Consider the following 20491-nt stretch of genomic DNA (forward strand, 5'->3'; position numbering starts at 1 on the left):
AAAATTCTCTGTCACATCAGAGCTGGAGCTGAGTGAGGGTCTGCCTTTAGTGCAAGGATATTCTTTGTAGTTTGGAAGGTTTTCCAGTGGGCTGTAGTATTTGATTTAGGAGTTTTTCTCTCTATTAAGTACTTCATAGGGCTTGAAATTAATTCTTGGCTGGTCATGAGGGCTCTCAGTGTGTTTGTACCACTACAAAGAATCTCACACTTACAGAGCTGAGGTGTAAAACCTGGATTAAAACCTAATCCAGCTGTTCCATCCCAGCTTCACTCCTGCTGTCCCTGGCAGTTGTTCTGTTGGGTTTTGGGAGCTTGTTTGAGGTGGTTTGGCAGCAATAGCTGTGGCTGTGTGGTGATGCCTCCTCTCATTGATCTCCATCACTGATATTTCTCTTAGCGTCACTTGAGGTGTTTTTATCCCAATTGTGGTCCCAGAAAATGTCACTACTTAGGAGAAAAGGCCACATTTTGTCTGGGGAGAACCTTAAAACATTTTCCTGAAAAGATGATTTTTCAAATATCCTGTAAATTTTCTTATTTCATCTGTAGAGGACAGACTAAAGATGTAAATGAGTTTTCAAAAAGGAGATTTTCATCCTCTAAACTCTCAAATGGGTTAAAAAGTCAACACTGTCATTATCTTTGTAGGGTGATGTATCTTCATTGGAAATAATTTCATTTAATACATCTGACACTTCCTATGGGAAGATGAGTGAATTCATAGGAGTAATTATTCTTCAGCCTATTAATTACTTCCAAGATGCAGTTTCATTAAACTTGTGGGAGAAGTGGTGTCCCAGTTAATCCTGATGATGAAGATGTGTGCCAATTCTCTGCTCCAGTGCTGTTTGCAGGGATGTTTAAAAGGATCAGAAAGATCCTGCTCTCCAAACATCTGAGTGTGTTTGGAACACCTTTGTGCTGTGTGGGGCTTGCTCAGTACCTGCAGGCATCATTTACCTCCTTGGTGAACACTTGGTGACTTGAAGAGAATTTTCCCTTGTCCAAGGGATTTGATTTCCCCTGCCATGTGGGACATGACTCAACTCTTGGCCATTTCTCGTTGCACGAGTTTCCAGAGTTTCTGATGCTGTTAATGTCTTTCATCTGTTTCTTCAGTATGAGGAATCCATGTGGTGGGTGTTCTTGGCCAGATGTTATTCCATGGTTGTCTGTGCTTTCAGGAAGCAGGACTTGACCTTCAGGATCCCTTGGCATTCTCTGTCCTTACACACTCCCCAAACTATTCGGTGCATTGAGTAATCTGGGCTGTTTGGAAGTGTTCTGGCCTTTCCAAACAAAGCAGCTGATGTTGTGATCACATTCCACCCTCAAATGCTGTCCTGTGGTGCTTTTTGTACTTGGAGGAGGAGAATTTCTGTGTTTCATGTTGACATCCACTCTGCAGCATTCTCAGGATCACAAAACCACAGAGTGGTGGAGTTTGGGAGGGACCTCAAAGCTCATCCAGCTCCTGCCATGGGCAGGGAACCTCCCACCAGAGCAAGGTTGTATCTGAAGGTTGTGAATTCAATCCTCACACAGGGCACCAGTAAAATGTGAGGAGTTTTATTTTCTTTTCTTCTGTGTTAGAGCCAGAATTAAAGCAGGAGATGCAGTTTTCTCATGTTTGGACTCAGACGTTTATTAATTCTTATCTGTAGCACAGGTCTCACGAACTGAGTTCTGGCTAACAAGGTAGAAAATGGCTCTGTGTTTCTAACTTTTTCCAAGGTCTTCTTAAGCATAAACTATCCAATAACAGGATGACACCTAAATTATTTTGACTTTTAACCCAATAACTGACCACCCAAGGTCTGCAATGAAGATTTTTTCACCCAATTACAAAAAAACACCCAAACCCATGAAGAGGAAGGTGAAAGAAGAACTTAGCCAACTCCCTAAAACATCCATCTTGCTTTATATATATATTCCTGTATTCTAAACCCTTCAGCTCTGAATTTTGCCCCCTGTGATATCACACACTTCTATCCCAACTCCACAGGCACAATCCCAGGGCTGTCACTCAATTTTGGGAGCCTTTTCCAGGGCCTCAGGTCAGTGCAGTGTTTGCTGGGGGTCAGTGCCTGGCAGCACAGAGAGTCTGGGATTCGCAGTGCCCAGTACTCAGTGCCCAATTCTCAACAGTTCTATATTGTGTATGTTGCTGTTTCCCATTTGTTCCAGGCAGATAATAATGCCAGGATGGGAGGAATGGAATATCCTGAGCTGGAGGGACCCACAGGGATCACTGATGCAGCTCCTGTCCCTGCCCAGAGCCCCAACAATCCCCCCTGGGCATCCCTGGCAGGGCTGTCCAAAGGCTCCTGGAGCTCTGGGGCTGTGCCCATTCCCTGGGGAGCCTGGGCAGTGCCTGAACCCTCTGGGGGCAGAGCCTTGCCCTACAATCCCCCCTCAATCCCTGGGGGCCCAGCTGCAGGCGCTCCCTGGGTGCTGTTCCCTGTGGCAGGAGCAGAGCCCGGAGCTGTCCCTGCGCTGCCCCTCGGGAGGAGCTGCAGCCCCGGGGAGCTCTGACCTCAGGCTGCTCCAGGCTGCCCTGACAGTGACCTCCTGGGGCCCCTCCTGACCCTTCCCCAGCCCCGGGTCCCTCATTTGGACACTTTCCAGCAGCTTCTGATCTTTTATTGAGACACCCAGAGCTGTCCCCAGCACTGGGGGTGAGGCTGCCCCAGTGCAGGGTAGGATTAGAGATTCCAGCTTTTGGGATCTTTCTAAGGAGGGAGAGATTCCTCTCTAGGATTTCTCTCTGTTGCTGTGTCAGGCCCTGCAGCTGTGAGGGACACGTGCAGCTCTTCATAATCTGATCTGTAGTTTTATCTGAATAGTGCTGCTTGTGAATTCCTAAAGTCCTTGATTGTGCTGTGTGCTGTCTCAGGGTGTTTTCTGGAACATAAGGAGCTCACAGCAGGCTGCAGTTGTTGCATAATGCTCAGAGCTGAGCTGGGCACTGCAGAGCCCCATCAGGGTCTGGCAGGAGGAAAGTGGGACAGCCCAAAGCCATGGCAGTGCAGTCAATCCTGGCTTCTTGGAACCAAAATTACAACTTTTTGTGGAATTGTGGGATCACTGAGTGACTTGTGTTGGGGTGGACTCTAAATCCCACCCAGTGCCACCCCTGCCATGGGCAGGGACACCTCCCACTGTCCCAGGCTGCTCCCAGCCCCATCCAATGGCCTTGGGCACTGCCAGAGATTCAGGGGAGCCCACGACACCCCTGGGGCTCACTCTGCTCTTCAGGGATCAGGGGACATTTATTCTTAGCATTGAGTGATGTAATTTATAATCCTCCATGACAAATTAAAGCTGTCAGCTGCTTGATCCCTCAAAAGCCTGCAATTCCAGAGAACTGCTCAGGGAAGGTGCAGGGTTTGTGGGAAAGATGGAGTGTTGATACTCAGGTGCTGTTTCACCTCCTGCTGCTGAAGGTGTTTCAGAAAAATGTGTGAGGTGGCACTTCATGCTCTGGAAAGGGTCAAGGTTCTATAGGAAAGAGATTTTTGGGATCCTTCAAAGGAAGAGGATCTTCTGCAAGGACCCCTGTGTGTAACACAGCAATTCACAACCTTCCAACCACCTGCTGAGTTTGAGAGAGATCAGAATCTTCTCCTAAGATCTCTGAGATTGAGGATTCAGGGGTTCTTATCAGGGCTTGTGTTTCATGGCTTTTGGCCAGAATATATTCCTTTTATTCCTTATATTCCTTATATTATAGTAATTCATTATATTCCTTATATTCCTATTTCCTAAAAGGAAAGTCTTTATTTTCTTTTCCTGTAAATATTTGTCTTTCTATTCCTGACTTAAGTTACTAATCATTAGCACTGTTATTAATATTATTAATTAACTGTTAGTGGAGGGTCGGGCTCTGCTCCCAGGGAACAGGGACAGGAGGAGAGGGAACGGCCTCAGGCTGGGCCAGGGGAGGCTCAGCTTGGCCAGCAGCAGGAATTTCCCCATGGAAAGGGGGCTCAGGCCTTGGCAGGGGCTGCCCAGGGAGCTTTGGAGTGCCCATCCCTGGAGGTGTCACCTGGAGGTGGCACTCAGAGCTCTGCCCTGGGGACAAGGTGGGCACAGCTGGGATGTTCTGGGAGGGCTTTTCCAACCTCAGGGATTTGGGGGATTCTGTGTTTCATTTATTAAAACCAGAATTAAACATTTACTAAGTGCTTGTTTGAACATTTCCTCAAATTTAGCCTTGTCTCTCTGCCCCTCAGTTTCAGGTAATTCCCAGCCAGGTTCAATATCCAGTGAGAATCAAATCCATTTGATGCATCCACTCCCCTGGACTGGCAGAGAAAGTCTGGGATCAGAGCAATAATACACAGGAGGGAAATAAGCAATGATACATCACTCAGTGAGAGAAAAAGTAACGCAGAAATGAAAATGAGAGGTCCCTCACTCACCTTTGGGCCTGTTTCTGTCCTTGTTTTCCATGTCCTGGCTCCAGGAGTCCCAGCAGATGCTGGGCAGGCTGATTCCAGAGAAGCAGCTCCTGAATGATCAGCTCAAGCAAGTCCAGCAGAACAGTTTGCACAGTGAGTAAATTTTAGGGACAGGACACCTTCCCTCACTGTAGTGTCCCCCTGGAATTGCTCTTGCAAGATGCAGATGGGAAAATGTTGCTTTTTTTATGACCTGAACTGTTTCATAGAAGAAAATAGTGACCTGACAATGTGTTCCAAACCAGGGGATTCCCTTCTCACCATCAAAAGAGCCTTGGAAGCCAAGGAATTGGCAAGGCAGCAGCTCCGGGACCAGCTGGATGAGGTGGAGAAAGAAACCAGATCCAAACTGCAGGAAATTGATATTTTCAATAATCAGCTGAAGGTAACCCAGCACTCATTAAGCCTTTCTGGATGTACAGTTAATTATTTTCTAACCTGATTCTGAGGGGGAAAAATTGAACTGAAATGATTAAGAATGTCAGTTTGGGGAGCATTCTCAAGTCTGTCTGTTGAGGATTTTATTTAATTTTTATTTTAAAGAAAATGCTGCTCAGCTTTCAAATACAGATTTTGAATCAATTTAATCTGCAGAGTCTCCTCAGGAGGAAATTTGAGCCCTGATTCCAAATCTATGATTGCAAAAATGAAATTACCAATTTCTGTGCTTTTGCATCCAAGGAAGTGCAGGACAAGGTCAGCAAACCTGCTGGAATCAGGAGTTCAGATTGAAATCTTGAATAAAAGAGACTCAATTTTCTGCTGCCACCCAGAATTGTTATCTGCTGTCCTTGTGCTCCTGCTTGTCTGTGAGTGTAGCTGCCTGTGGTTTGTGATTTCGTGCTTTACTGCTCAGTCTTTGTTAAAACTCTGATTTTTTTGCTCTATTTCTGCACCAGCAGTGTCAGGGTTCTGCAGAGAGGAGTTGGAAATCAATCTGTAGTTATAAATTTTAATAGCATTTATTTCTTCATAAAATATTCCAACATTTAAATACTTTATCTGCTTATTCCACTGGTGTGTTCTCCTCAAAGCTGACCAAAAATGCTCCATTTCCTGCAAGGTGTCACAAATTGAGCTAAAAATATTCAGCAGGAAAAATCACTGTGACAGAGACATTAATGGGCTTGTTATGAAAGTTGATCAACTGGGACCAAATCAAACAATTTAGGATGGAAGGTGGAGTTGAATTTAAGCAACAAATGACTCATTTAAATTGAAGTTATTAATAATTATAGGAAAAATTAAAAGTGAGACCCTGTTTTAAGATTCACTTCAAAATGACTCACTCTGAGACAGGGAGGATGGAAAGGGGGAATCTCTGCAGAGTCAGACACAAAACAAACAAAATGGGCCCAATTTATTTTAAATTTATATTTAAAAGAAAATAGAATGGCCTAATCCTTGCTAAATTAAACCTTGAGGTTTAAACTTCACTTAGTTTTTCTTCATATGTGGTTTTTTGGATACATCTTAGCACGTTGTGATTCTTGGGTATTATTTTTTTTTTAATGGAGAGCTTTAAAAGTGATAAATTGGACCAAAGGATATTAATTCTAAAATTAGTGCCTGTATTTAGTTTGATCATAAATTACCTAAACATAAATGGGAAAAGGGTGAACAGTCTTGGTATTGTGACAGCAGCAAAATAAAAATAAAAAATCCCAAAACCAACAAACCAATCACCCAAAAATTCAATCTTTTAAATATTGAAGTATTGCACTTCAGAGATAACAAGCTGACAATAATTAAAAACTGAAGTTGCCCATTAAGCCCAGATTTATCAGCATGTGCCAGGACTCCAGGAATGCCTTGACTAAAGGTAAAGGATTTTGCTGCTTCCCAGGAAAATTGGTTTCAATCATTTGATGAGGAGCTGTGGAGACACTTCTTTGGGAAGAGCAGAAAGTCTCCTCTGACTGGAGGAGGTTGTGGGACTCACCTGCCAAGGGGAGCAGATCAGGGGCTGTTTGTGGGGGTTTCTGCCCCGCTGAGCTTCCTTGGCTTTCCTGGGAGGGCTGAGTTCAGCACAGGCACAGAATAATCCCAGAATGGTCAGGGTGGGAAGGGACCTCAGCATCACCCAGTGCCACCCCAGCATGACCCAAACCCTGTCCCCAAGGGCCACATCCAGAGACAGGGACTCCAAACCTCCCTGAGAACCTCATCCCAAGGCCTGAGCCCCCTTTCCGTGGGGAAATTCCTGCTGCTGGCCAAGCTGAGCCTCCCCTGGCCCAGCCTGAGGCCGTTCCCTCTCCTCCTGTCCCTGTTCCCTGGGAGCAGAGCCCGACCCCCCCGGCTGTCCCCTCCTGGCAGGGACTTGTGCAGAGCCACAAGGTCCCCCCTGAGCCTCCTTTTCTCCAGGCTCAGCCCCTTCCCAGCTCCCTCAGCCCCTCCTGGGGCTCCAGACCCTTCCCCAGCTCCCTCAGCCCCTCCTGGGGCTCCAGACCCTTCCCCAGCTCCATTCCCTGCCCTGGACACGCTCCAGCCCCAGCTGTGCTGTGGACACTGAGCAGAGGGAGCTGAATCCAGAGAATTCTCCCTTTTGTCGTTTCTCAAGATGTGCAAGGTGTATTCTGGGGGGCCTGGAGGATTTTATAACTGGATTTAAATCCCTAAAAAGGCACATGGACCTTTTTGTGGGCTCAGCATGGAAGAGGGGAGAGAAACCACTCAGAAGCTGCTGAGAGCAGCAGTGATTTCATGGCTGTTGTTCTTTATGGAATCATGGAATGTCCTGAGTGGGAATAAACCCACAGGGATCATCGAGTCCCACCCTGTCCCTGCCCAGACCCCCAAGAATCCCCCCATGGCATCCCTGGAGCTCTGTCCATTCCCTGGGGAGCCTGGGAAAAAAAAATAAATCTGGAATTTTATGCCCAAGGCCAGTGAAAGCTTTCCTGGAATCCTGGATTTACTGGGATTTATGTGAAATGGGAGTTCTCCACCCGCAGAGAACACACCTTTCTCTTAGGTGATCGTATCACACCAAAGCAGGTCAGTATGAACTTCCACAATTCTCACATACCTAATAAAACCCAAAAAAATTTAGCTAAAAAGTGAAAAATCTGTGACAACTTTTAGGAGCCACCGCTTGAGAAGTGACTGATATTGACAGCAGGTAGAAATTGGCTTGTAAATAATGCTAAATTAATAATTTTTTCCAATAACAAAAGAACTTCTTGCTGAGTTCTCAGTTCCTGGGTGTGTCCTGTGGTGCCATCTGTGTGATTATCAGGCAGCTGGATGATGCTCACAATTAAATGAGAATTTTTTCAAATTGTGTCTCAGCAATTCCACCACATCTGAGCTCTAAATATGATAAAGGTTTCCTGTAAATTAAGGGACCATAAGTCAAGGTGGGAAAGATGGAAATCTTCCTTTTTAAAATACATTTTTATCAAACAAAAAGAAATCACAAGCTCTATATTTAATTTAGTTCACCAGGCAGTTTTTCCAAACCACAGCAGTTTACAGGATACTCTGGATTTGTCTCCATGTTTTTACGTTCTGTAGTAAGTGAGTACTTTATACAAGTATTAAATTACATCACTTTTGCTGTGTGTCCTGATATCACAGGATTGATTAGGGAGAGAAATAAGATTTTTTTTCCCTGCTGGATCTCTTTGTCATCTCTCCAAAACAAATTTCAATCCCTTCTGATGAGTCCTTTGGAGCTGGAAATATTCATGGAATTTGGTGCATTTCCACCAACAGCTTTTCAGGCTTACAAAATGTTATTAATATTTCAAATCAGGTTATTTGAATTGTAGGGTTGGATATCTTTAGAGAGAACCACTTGATTTCAGGAGATTGTTGGTGCTTTTTGGCTGCTCAGGTGTCCTTTCAAATAAGATTTGGGCCATTTTATGATATAAGATAACAATCTTGTGGATTGGGCTGTATTTGGCTATAAAGTGACAGAGTTTGTTACAAGGTTGGAAGTTTGGCCACTTCTTTGTGTCTTAGGGTTGAAGGAGTAAAACTTTTGAGCTCCTTAAAAATCTCAGCCTACAGACCTAATAATTAATACTGATACAGGTATCAATGAAATGGAAGTGGTCACTTGTTTGTTTTATGATCATGGAACTGTTTGGGTTGGAAGGGACATTAAAACTCGTCCTGTTCCACCCCTGCCATGGCAGGGACACCTTCCACTGTCCAATTCCCCAATGTCCAGCCTGGCCTTGGAATCCAGGGGCAGCCACAGCTGCTCTGGGAATTCTATTCCAGGGCCTGCCCACCTTCAGGATAAAGAATTCCTGCTCAAATCCCTGGATCTAAACTCACTCTCCAAGCTCAAGGCTTGATATTACTCCAGTCTCCAAGTGCCCATTTCCTGTAACATGGAAAAATCCAGAATTTCTTGCTGCTGTTCCTGCCCAAGAGCACACAAGGAATAATTTCGTGTTTTGCTTAGAATTTTTTCCCCAGTGCCTGGCAAAAGCAGAGAACCCCCAGTGGGCTGAGCTGTCCCAGTGCTGTCTGTGTGTCCTGTGGCTGTCAGTCCCTGTGTGTCAGTGTGAGCAGGGCACCTCCTGCTCCCAGCACCTCTTTACATCTCAGCATTTCTTTCTTCCAGTCAGTGGCAGTGGAAGAGGCAATGCTGCAGTGCCTGGCACTCCTCCTGGGCTGCATCCAGCACTTACACTCCTTCCCAAAGGTCTCCATGCCCTGCTCAGGCAGGACCCAGCTCTCTCTGAGTGAGGAGCCTCCTCCAGTTATGTGCTTCATTTTCCCTAAGCAGATGAGTGTGCAGGGATTGCTAAGGGGTGCCAGCACCAAAACAAAACCAGAGACAAGAATTTAGCATTAGATTTTTATCTAATCCTTATGTGCCTGCGTGAGGAATGTGCCTTGAGTTGCAATTTGGGCACAGTTCTAGTGAGTTATTTTTGTCTTTTGTTTATCTGGAACTTCAAGAGTTGAAGTAAATTGCCTGTTTTGGTCGTGATTTTTCAGAGTTTTTAAAAAACAAACACTTGGATGGGAATCATCCCCACGCATCACTGTAATCTGTGATTCTGGGTAGGAGAGAGGAGTTTCCTTCCTCTGCCCAATCCCCCCAGGGAGGGGTGAAGGGAGGAATTGTCTGCCAAGGCCAAAGCAGAGGCTTTGGGAGCTGGAATGAGGCAGGAAAGGTTGATCTGGAAAAGCCTCAGGGAGCACAGAACTGCAGGGTTCTTTCCTCTGGGATCAAAAACTCTCCTTGCCTCAAGGGGAGAAGATCTGATGGGAACCTTGCATTGTAATCCCTGAATATCCCAAGTCCTGTTGTCTTTCTGTCAGAAAAAGGCACAATCTGAGCCAGAACTATTCCATTTCCACCATGAAATTTTTTTGTAGCAAATAACTTGGCTGTATATAGTGAATATTGCTCTGCTCTATGAAATGCTGTCATTCCTATCCAATATTTGAATGTGGCTGTTGGTCAGTTTGGATTTAAATGCCAAGGTAACAATTTCTCTGCTTTTAAGGTGAGGCATTCCTTGTCCTTGACCCCCCAGGAACCAGCAAAGCCTTGGGGTGTCTGGAATTGCAGGACAGGAGTGGGACATGTCCAGCTGGGAGCTGTGCCTGAGCAGGATGAGTGTAGGGCTGGAAATGTCTTGGCTGTTGAAGTGTTTTCAGAATTTTGTTCAATTGCTTTCCAGTAGAAATATGGGAGATTTTGTCTCTTCCTCCTCCTTTGGCAAAGCAGTGGAGCATGAGATGTTCCATGAGATGCCCAGCACATCTTTGTTTCCTCCTGTAAATGGGATTTTTTCATCTCCAAGAAATGCTCCATCCAATGCCAGCACTATAAACTAGGTTTGATTTTCTTAACACACAGTTGTGTCACAGCAAAATCCTTTCACAGGACACTGACCCAGCACAGGCTCTGTTCAAATGTCTGTGGAAAACTTAAATGATTATTAAAAGGTCTCTTTAATCCAACTCACTTGAGAACTGATTCTCTTTTCAGTGATGCTGAGCTCAATTTTTATTGAATTTAAAATCAAGGAGCATTAATGGAATAAAAGTGAGACCTGAACCACAAGGATCAGCTTTCCTTTGAAACTTTCATCCACTTCAATTTTTTTTTTGTTTCTCAGGCAATTTTCTCATTTGGAGAGTGCATGAAGAGTTTTACATGAAAATTTCCTGTGGTTTGTAGATTGTAAATTTCTGAAAACCTTTCCAAATCCTTCCAGGATTAACTGTTTCTATTTCTGTACAATATTTTCATGAAAAGATACCAATTTTTGAAGTGAACTATTTTCAGTGCAAATCCTCAGTGGTCACTGGTATATTTTACCTTTTTCTACTGTAGTGCTGAGGAGTTCAGATGCAAAATTCCAGGTTATGCAAAGAAATTCCAATTAAAAGCTGCATTTGTGTTAACAGGTGTTAATGCAGAGAACAAATATTGAGGAAAATAATATGGTATTATTATTATTTAAATTCTAATATTTTCAGGCAATTGAAGAAAAAATGACTTAGATATGAATGAATACTCTCTGTACCATGATTCATCCCAAAGACATTCCTTCAGTATTTCAGTCTCCTGTGTATAAACCAGCCCTGAAGGTTCTTTAGTAAATCAACATTAATTAGCAGATGGAACTGATTAAGAGTTGCTGTTGTGAGAGCTCAGAGGACAGATTTGTGTATGGAATTTAATAAATAAATTCCATAAACCAACAAACAAAACAAGCGAATGTTCAGATGAAGTTTTGTCCATTTTTCAGAGTAGTTTTTAAAGGTTTTCTGATTTAACTCTTTAATGGATAAAAATAGCAAGACAGTAGGTGGTTCAGAGACCCCAGGAATGAACCTGAAATTCTGCATTTTGCAGGAGTGTGAGTTTGGGAGATCCCCAACCACTGCCAGGTGTTGTCCCTTCCCAGGGAACTCTTTGGGCTCAGTTCTGATTCACAGAGAGGATGTTTACACCTGTCTGCCTTTCTTTAATCCAGGAGCTGAGAGAAATCCATAACAAACAGCAGCTCCAGAAGCAGAAGAGTTTGGAAGCTGAGAGGTTGAAACAGAAGGAACAGGAAAGGAAAACAGTGGAGCTGGAAAAGCAAAAAGAAGCTCAGAGGTAACAAACTGCTTTAATGGAGCCCTAAATGTCACACCTGCCCTGACATCTCCTGGAAAATATTCCTGTCTGCCCAAAGCTTCCAGAGATGCAGATGAGATCTGTGTCCTCTAGTGCCCCCTTCTAGTGCTTGGGAAGTGGATTGGTTGGCCAGCAGCAGGAATTTCCCCATGGAAAGGGGGCTCAGGCCTTGGCAGGGGCTGCCCAGGGAGCTTTGGAGTGCCCATCCCTGGAGGTGTCACCTGGAGGTGGCACTCAGAGCTCTGAGCTGGGGACAAGGTGGGCATTGGGGACAGGGGAGACTGCCTGGGCTGGAAGGGTTTTTCCAGCCTCAGGGATTTTGGGGTTCTGTAATGAGCTGGGGAAGGGTCTGGAGCCCCAGGAGGGGCTGAGGGAGCTGGGAAGGGGCTGAGCCTGGAGAAAAGGAGGCACCTTTCAGGGGGGACCTTGTGGCTCTGCACAAGTCCCTGCCAGGAGGGGACAGCCGGGGGGGTCGGGCTCTGCTCCCAGGGAACAGGGACAGGAGGAGAGGGAACGGCCTCAGGCTGGGCCAGGGGAGGCTCAGCTTGGCCAGCAGCAGGAATTTCCCCATGGAAAGGGGGCTCAGGCCTTGGCAGGGGCTGCCCAGGGAGCTTTGGAGTGCCCATCCCTGGAGGTGTCACCTGGAGGTGGCACTCAGGGGGACAAGGTGGGCACAGCTTGGACCTAATGTTCAGGGAGATCTTTTCCAGCCTCAGGGATCCTGAGATCCCATGAATTAGATTTTTTCCTCACTCTGTTTCTGATGAGGAATTCACATTGTCCTTGGACAAAGTCTGTTCTTTGTAGCACACCAAGTGTGTGGGGAGCAGCTGCTTTCTCTCTAATTTCTGAAGAAATTCCAGGGGTGAAATAGGCCATGAAACAGACTGGAGCAATCTGAACATCCTTCAGATCTTCAGAGTTATCTTTACTGGGACAAATTGTTTCCAGCAGAGAATATTTATTCATTTCTGGATGCCTTGTCCTCTGCTGGAGGGGAAGGACTGGTTAACTCTGGAGGTTGGGAATGGGAAATACTCCAAATAATTCTCTGGAGTGCTGGGTAAAACTTGCAAATACTTCTCTTCCTTGTCCTTCAACATGAGGATAAGGATGGACAGATGTTCTGATTCTTGCTTTTCTCTTTCTGGTTTGGCTGTTTGGAGTCTTCCTTTGGGTTGGATCTTTATGGTCCCTTCCAACCCAAACCATTCCATGAGTTTGTGGTTTCTGGGGATCATTCCCAGTGTAAGGAGATACTGGGGAGTGTTTGATAACTCCCCAAAATACAATCAGGGCACAGAAAAGCCCTAAAGAGGACACTTGGTCCTGGAGGTGACCCCAAAGCTTTGGTGGCTTTGGTTGGAGTGGCTGTAACCCCCCCTTGTCCCCCAGGAGGATCCAGGACAAACCACGGGGACAGCCGGAGGAGGAACCACAGTGGCCAAAAAAAATCCAGGAAGATGACAAGCAAAAAAGGGAAGAACTACCCAAGAAGAAGGAAAGTGAGGAGAAGGGGAAACAGGAAATGCAGGAGAAGCTGAGTAAACTCTTCCAGCCCCACCAGGAGCCCAACAAGCCCGGCCAGGCTCCGTGGTCCAACGCAGGTAGGGCCCAACAGCAGGGAGTGCTCTGGGACAGCTCAGTTCTCTTTTCTTCTCCCATTTAACATTGAACAAGGTGGTTTTCAGGGCTGGATTGTGAGTCTGCTTAGAGTAAATAATGCATGGGTTGAGCTTCAGACTCCAAAAATGGTTCTGTTAGTCATCACTGTTCTTTTCCAAAGGCAGAGGGGAAAGCACAGCTCTGGGACTGCAGGGGAAGGGGAATCTCAGCTGGAAGGGGCTGAAAGGATCCAAGATGTCAAAAGCTATTTCTGTAGTTTTTATTTTGGTGTGGGATTCATGCCTTGGGATTTTTCAGAGTAGGAACAGTATGTTATTTAGTCACCCTTTTCCTTTCCTGCCTGCCTTTGTTCACTGGACCTGAAATCTGAGATTTAATCCCCCTTTCTCTGCTCCCCACACAGTCACTTTCAGCTGAGAGCTTTTTCTCTGCATTGTATCCTGATTTTTACCTGGATTGGCAATCCTGCTTCCCTCTTCAGTGGCTTTGTATACACACAAGAACTGTTTGGGGATGTAAAACTGGTTTAAACATTTCTCCAAAAGGATTGCATCTTTTTTTTTTTTAGCACTAAATCCTGCCCAGAGGGACTCCCAGTTCTGGCAGTGTCCAAGGCCAGCTTGGAGCAGCCTGGGACAGTGGAAGGTGTCCCTGCCATGGCAGGGCTGGCACTGAATGGGCTTTAAAGCCCCTCCCAACCCAGGCCATTCTGTATTTCTGTTGTTTAGAGCAGAAAATAATAATAAAATTGCATTTAAATAATCAATTTTTATATTTCTCATGTGTAAAAAGGGGATAAGGAACTTCTGCAGACCCTGCCAGGTTTGGTGATTCCTGTCTCCACTTCCACCCCATTTTCCAAATATTCAAAAACCAGGTGGTTTGATCTCTTCTCTCTGTATGTGTGTGTCTGTTTCCTTTGCTCAGAGAAAGCTCCTCTAACCATTTCTGCTCAGGAGGATGTAAAAATAGTGTATTACAGAGCTCTGTATCCTTTTGAATCCAGAAGCCACGACGAGATCACCATCCAGCCTGGAGACATTGTCATGGTAAGCAGGGATTGGGACATTCCTTGGGAAAACCCTCCAGCTTCTGCCAGGGCTCATTTCAAATTTAGATTTCAAATTTATATATAAAATTTACATTTGAAATTTATATTTAAAAATTATATTTGAAATTTATATTTGAAATTAATATTTAAAATTTATATTTCAAATTTATATTTGAAATTTAGATTTAAAATTTATAATTGAAATTTATATTTAAAAATTATATTTGAAATTTATATTTCAAATTTATATTTGAAAATTAGATTTAAGAATTATATTTGAAATTTATATTTCAAATTTATATTTGAAAATTAGATTTCAAATTTATATTTGAAATTTATATTTGAAATTTATAATTGAAATTTATATTTAAAAATTATATTTGAAATTTATATTTAAAATTTATATTTAAAATATATATTTGAAATTTATATTTAAAATTTATAATTGAAATTTATAATTGAAATTTATATTTCAAATTTATATTTCAAATTTATATTTGAAATTTATATTTGAAAATTAGATTTAAAATTTATATTTAAAATTTATATTTAAAATTTATATTTGAAATCTATATTTGAAATTTATACTTGAAATTCATATTTGAAATTCATATTTAAAATTTATAATTGAAATTTATATTTAAATTTTATATTTAAATTTTATATTTAAAATTTATATTGCAAGAAAGGAAACTTTAAATTCCCAAAAATTTAGTTGCAGATGTGTTGATAGAGAATAACCTCCAATTTTTCAGGGATGTGGTCAGTGTGTTGTGTCAAACTCTGAAGCAAGATTTGCTTTTTTCTCTCCAAGTTATAATTCCCTGGTTAATGGCTGCAGAGATTAAATGGATATTAATACTAATTAATCATTAGTGTATTCTTAACATGCAGAATGAAAATTCCTGGGGGAATTCTTAAATTATGTTCACTGGGGGAAGTTTATTCCCAACAGTTTCCTACCCAACAAAATTGATTTTAAGAGCTTGGTTTAGTAACAGTGAATTTTGGAAAAAACACACTTTGTAGGCTCCCCTAAGTTGTAATTATTATTATTTTTAAAAACACTTGTTCTGGGAAATTGAACCTTTTGGGGTTGGTTTGGCTTTTTACTTATGGGGTGTTTGTGACCTTGGAATGTTCTTCTGGAAAATCCAAAGTGAATCCTGGCTCGGTGTCACTGCTGAGGACTCGGAGTGAGGATACAACAGGTTGTAAAGATGGAAATGGTGGTGGAGAGGAGACTCTGGAGGCTGCTGGGGAATTGTTTTCCTGGGAAATAGGTGAAATTCACACCTTTTGGGAAAATTGTGATTTTTAAAAAGCATTTTATACATTTTTAAATAGATATTTGCAGTGAAAATAACTTTTTTTTCCCCTCAAAATATATGGTTCTAAGCAGTTCTGCACATATTTATCCCTGTTAATGCAGGGAAAATAACATTTTTCCTCAAATATGTGATTCTAAGGAGCACTGAAATGATTTTTAAATAGACATTTGCAGGGAAGTAACATTTTCCCTGAAACACACAATTCTAAAGGGCACTGAAATAATTTTTAAAAAGAGATTTGCGAGGAAAATAACATTTTTCCCTAAAAAATATGTGATACTAAGGAGCACTACACATATTTAAATAGAAACTTTGAGACCACCTTTGTTACTTATGGACTGGATTTTACCCCACTCAGCCCCAGCAGGGTAACTCCTCTCTGTTGCCTTTATTTAAATGATTTTAACCATAATTGAGGCAGGTTCCCGGGGGCTCTGCTGCCCTGCAGGGAGGGTTTAGGGGCTGCTGAGTGCTCAGAGCTGAGCTGTAACCTTGCTGTGCCTTGCTTTGCATCCCTGCTTGCCCTGGAGGTGAAAAGGGAGTGGGTAAGTGCTGCCAGGGGCTCCATCACCACAGTCTGTCCCCCTGCAGTTCCTTTTGGCTTTGGGTCAAATTATCAAACCCCAGCTCTTTATCAAAAGTAATTCAGACACCCTGGACCAGGGTTTGCTTTTGATGTTGCCTTTGGCTCCTCCCTCAGCTCTCCCTGTGTTTGTCCTGTGGATCCAAAGGTCCCAGTGGTGCCTTTTTTCTTTAGAAAAAAAGCAATTTGTAAGCTCAGTGTTAAAGTGAGGCTGGCTGGTGATATCAGTGCTGGGAGCTTCCTGTCCCCCCAAATCCCTGTTCCCTGGGGATGTGTCCTCACACAAATGGAGCTTGTCCACACTGGAATTCAAATTCTGACCCATTTTGGACCATGCAGTGGGCAGGAGGTAAATAAAAATAACCTTCCACACACTGTAATTCACTGTTCAGGTGGACATTTAAAGTCTTGGTTGTATTTTGGAAAAAAATAATCTGGGATTTTTTTGTTGGGATTTGTGGATGGTGGGTGTAAAAATTTAAGGAAATTGAAACAAAATAGCTTTAAAAAGATTCAGAAGCTGAAATCCTGGGCTGGAATTCTGGTCTGGAATCCTGAGCTGGAATCCTGGGCTGGAATCCTGGAATCCTGGGCTGGAATCCTGGAATCCTGGGCTGGAATCCTGAGCTGGAATCCTGGGCTGGAATCCTGGAATCCTGGGCTGGAATCCTGAGCTGGAATCCTGGGCTGGAATCCTGAGCTGGAATCCTGGATTGGAATCCTGGCTGGAATCCTGGGCTGGAATCCTGAGCTGGAATCCTGGGCTGGAATCCTGGATTGGAATCCTGACTGGAATCCTGGGCTGGAATCCTGAGCTGGAATCCTGAGCTGGAATCCTGAGCTGGAATCCTGGATTGGAATCCTGAATTGGAATCCTGGGCTGGAATCCTGGGCTGGAATCCTGGGCTGGAATCCTGAATTGGAATCCTGGATTAGAATCCTGGCTGGAATCCTGACTGGAATCCTGGATTGGAATCCTGGGCTGGAATCCTGGGCTGGAATCCTGGGCTGGAATCCTGGGCTGGAATCCTGGGCTGGAATCCTGGATTGGAATCCTGGCTGGAATGAGGCTGCAGAGCTCATTCTGTCACAGGAGCTGGGCCTTTCCCAGAGCTTGGGAATGATCTTTCCAAGAGTGTAAACCTTTTTTCATCCTGGGCATGAGCCCTGGCTGAGGAACCAGGGAGGAGGAGGAGGAGGATTTATCCAGGAAGGAAAAGGATTCCCAGTCTGGGGATGGCTGTGCCCTGCCTGGCTGCTGGGAAAAGCCTGTGGCACCACTGGATCTGGTGCCATGGATCACACAATTATTCTGCCTTTTTAATTCTCCCACTTTAATTATCTTATCCTTTCAATGTACTTTTTAAATTTCTTCCACTGTAAGTGTAGATTGATTTTAATCCTGGCTATAGCTCAACCAAGCTTTTGTGTGGGAACAGAAATTCTTCCCTGAAAAATCTACAACAAATTTTAATGACATTTTCTTATCAGTTTTCTTAGTTATTGATTGTTGGAGTTGGAATCAATCCTCTTTGTGATCCACAAAATTAAGGACTTGTCAGCTGTGGCTCTAAAGTACATTTAAATAAATGAAAACAACCTCCCACACACTGTAATTCACTGTTCAGGTGGACATATAAAGTCTTGGTTGTATTTTGGAAAAAAATAATCTGGGATTGTTGTTGGGACTTGTGGATGGTGAGTGTAAAAATTTAAGGAAGTTGAAACAAAATAGCTTTAAAATGATTCAAAGGAATTGATTTAAAATTTCAAATTTTTGGTACTGCAAAACCAGGTGACACTGTATTTTAGATGAAGAAGAAACCAGAGCTGAAATGAATTATGAAGTTTAAATTATCCTTCATGAAAAGTGCCTTTTCATGAGTGTGCATAGAGAACTTAATTGGGTTGAATAAGCAGAGATCTGAGTATCCTCACAGGCAGCTTTAGAATTACTGCAGCTTCAAGTCCTCTCCTGCAGAAGCATTAACTGGGTGCCTCTAAAACCTTTTGGTTATTTTTCTTTTTTCTTTATGCCTGAAGAATCCCAGTGTTTCTGTTGAAACAGAGCTCAACTCAAAGATGCTCATTTTGGAGCATCTCCACAAACCAAATTTTGCCTTTCCAGTGCTGTTTGTTTCCTCTGTGTGTGGTGACTGCAGTTCCTGCCCCTGACTCTGCCTGGGGTGACTGATCCCTGTGTGGATGATTCAGCTTTAATCCTCTTTTTCCCACATCCCCCCTCAGCTGTGCCCTTCCCTCTCCCATCCTGCTGCTTCCCCATCTCTGCTGCAGTGGAAATTTTGCTCTGCACTGCAGGAAAAGCTCATGGAACTGGTCAAGCACAAAGTGCCTTTATTTCTGGGATTGCCTTGGGCTGCCAGGGGCTGAGAGACCAGGTGGAGGACCCAAAAATGCAGAACAAGGGATTGGTTTGCACCAGGTGGGGAGGGTGGATGCAAATTCCAGTGGGAGGCACAGAGACAACAAATGGCCCGAGGCAAAGGAATTTGTCACCAGCTCCTCTGGGGAGTCCAGGGATTCATCCTTGCCCTGAGCTGATCCTACAATTTAGGGATCAGGAAAGGGTTTGAGATTGTGCCCCTGGGCCCCCCCAGGTGAGGCCCCACCTGCAGAGCTGCCCCAGCCCTGGGGCCCAGCCCAGGGAGGACGTGGAGCTGCAGGAGAGAGCCCAGAGGAGGCTCCAGGATGAGCAGAGGGATGGAGCAGCTCTGCTGGGAGGAAAGGCTGGCACAGCTGGGATTGTTCAGCCTGGCCAGGAGAAGCTTTGGGCTGAGCTCAGGGTGGCCTTGCAGGGCCTGAAGGAGCCCCAGGAAACCTGGAGAGAGACAATTCCCAAGGGCCAAAGGGACAGGACAAGGAGGAATTGCCTGAAACTGGAGAATTATGGGTTTAGATCAAATATTAGAAATAATTTCCTCTCTGGGAGGGTGGGCAGGCCCTGGAATAGAATTCCCAGATTTGCTGTGGCTGCCCCTGGATCCCTGGCAGTGCCCAAGGCCAGGTTGGACACTGGGGACAGTGGGAGGTGTCCCTGCCATGGCAGGGGTGGAGCAGGACAGTTTTAGGGTCCCTTCTGACCCAGACCATTCCATGGTTCTGTGATTTCAGTATGGGAAAAGAAAAAAGAAACATTGTCAAGCCCTCTTGCATTGCAGAAAGTTCATTACTGTGGAGGAAATGGGATGTTTTCAGTAAAGTTCCCATTTGCAGGGTGTGTCTGTTAACTCTCTGACTTCCTGTGTCTGCAGGTGGATGAAAGCCAGACTGGAGAGCCAGGGTGGCTTGGTGGAGAACTGAAGGGGAAAACTGGATGGTTCCCTGCAAACTATGCAGAGAAAATTCCGGACAGTGAAGTTCCAGCCTCTGCCAAGCCCGTGGCCGAGCCCTCTGCTGCTCCCAAAGTGTCTGTGCAGGAAAGCTCCACTCCCCTGGGAGCCCCTGCCCCTCCAGAGGCTCCTGCAGCAGCCAACAACTGGGCAGACTTCAGCTCCACGTAGGTTTGGGGGCTGCTGAGCCCCTCAGTGGATCTGGCACTGAGCACAGGAGCCAGAGTGCAAACTAAAAATACTTTCTGTGAAGTGAGAGATGCTTTTTGTAGGAATCAGTTTAAATTACAGCCCTGTGGGACTTGAGGCTGCTCCCACTTTTTAATTATCACACCTGCCTGGGCACAGCATGAACAGGAGACATCCCCAAGTGAGGATGTGGGCAAGGGGGAAATCCCAAGGTGGTCACTTCCCTTGGAATCACAGAATCCGAGACTGGTTTGGGTTGGAATGGACCTTAAATCCCACCCAGTGCCACCCCTGCCATGGCAGGGACACCTCCCACTGTCCCCAATGTCCAACCTGGCCTTGGGCACTGCCAGGGATCCAGGGGCAGCCACAGCAAATCTGGGAATGCTATTCCAGGCCCTGCCCACCCTGCCAGGGAACAATTCTCTCCTCATCTTCCACTTAAATTCCCTTTCTTTCAGTGGGAAACCATTCCCCCTTGCCCTGCCACTCCTCTTCCTAATGAACAATCCCTCTCCAGCTCTCCTCAGATAGTGCAACTTCCTAAATCCCTTTCTCCTCCATTAGTTGCCACCAATCCTTATTGAACACTTCCAACTTGCTTATTGTTTTGTATAATATAGAGATGACATGGAAAGATGATTTAATTCCTGATCACAGCATTAGTAAAACTGATGGAATTTGAACACGTCCCCTTCCCTGGATGTCTTAACTCAAAACACTGGGCACTTCTATCAGCTGCAATTCCTTATCCTTTGCTCATGAAATCCATATTTATAAACTGATACCTC

At 44.4% G+C, this 20491-nt stretch overlaps 1 protein-coding gene across 7 annotated transcripts in view; it reads left to right on the forward strand.

Annotated features, from left to right (window-relative positions):
• ITSN1 (intersectin 1) overlaps positions 1 to 20491 on the forward strand; it is a 110989-nt gene that overhangs the window by 51671 nt on the left and 38827 nt on the right. For all 7 annotated transcript variants that reach the window (XM_083884041.1, XM_083884043.1, XM_083884044.1 and 4 more), the window contains 6 exons: positions 4471 to 4558; positions 4711 to 4850; positions 11425 to 11549; positions 12966 to 13177; positions 14124 to 14245; positions 19434 to 19678. In XM_083884041.1, the coding sequence (XP_083740167.1) occupies positions 4471 to 4558; positions 4711 to 4850; positions 11425 to 11549; positions 12966 to 13177; positions 14124 to 14245; positions 19434 to 19678 (932 nt within the window). The remainder of the gene's footprint in view (positions 1 to 4470; positions 4559 to 4710; positions 4851 to 11424; positions 11550 to 12965; positions 13178 to 14123; positions 14246 to 19433; positions 19679 to 20491) is intronic.

This window comes from Zosterops lateralis (genome assembly GCF_965231275.1).
Source record: "Zosterops lateralis genome assembly, chromosome: 2".
NCBI lineage: Eukaryota > Metazoa > Chordata > Aves > Passeriformes > Zosteropidae > Zosterops > Zosterops lateralis.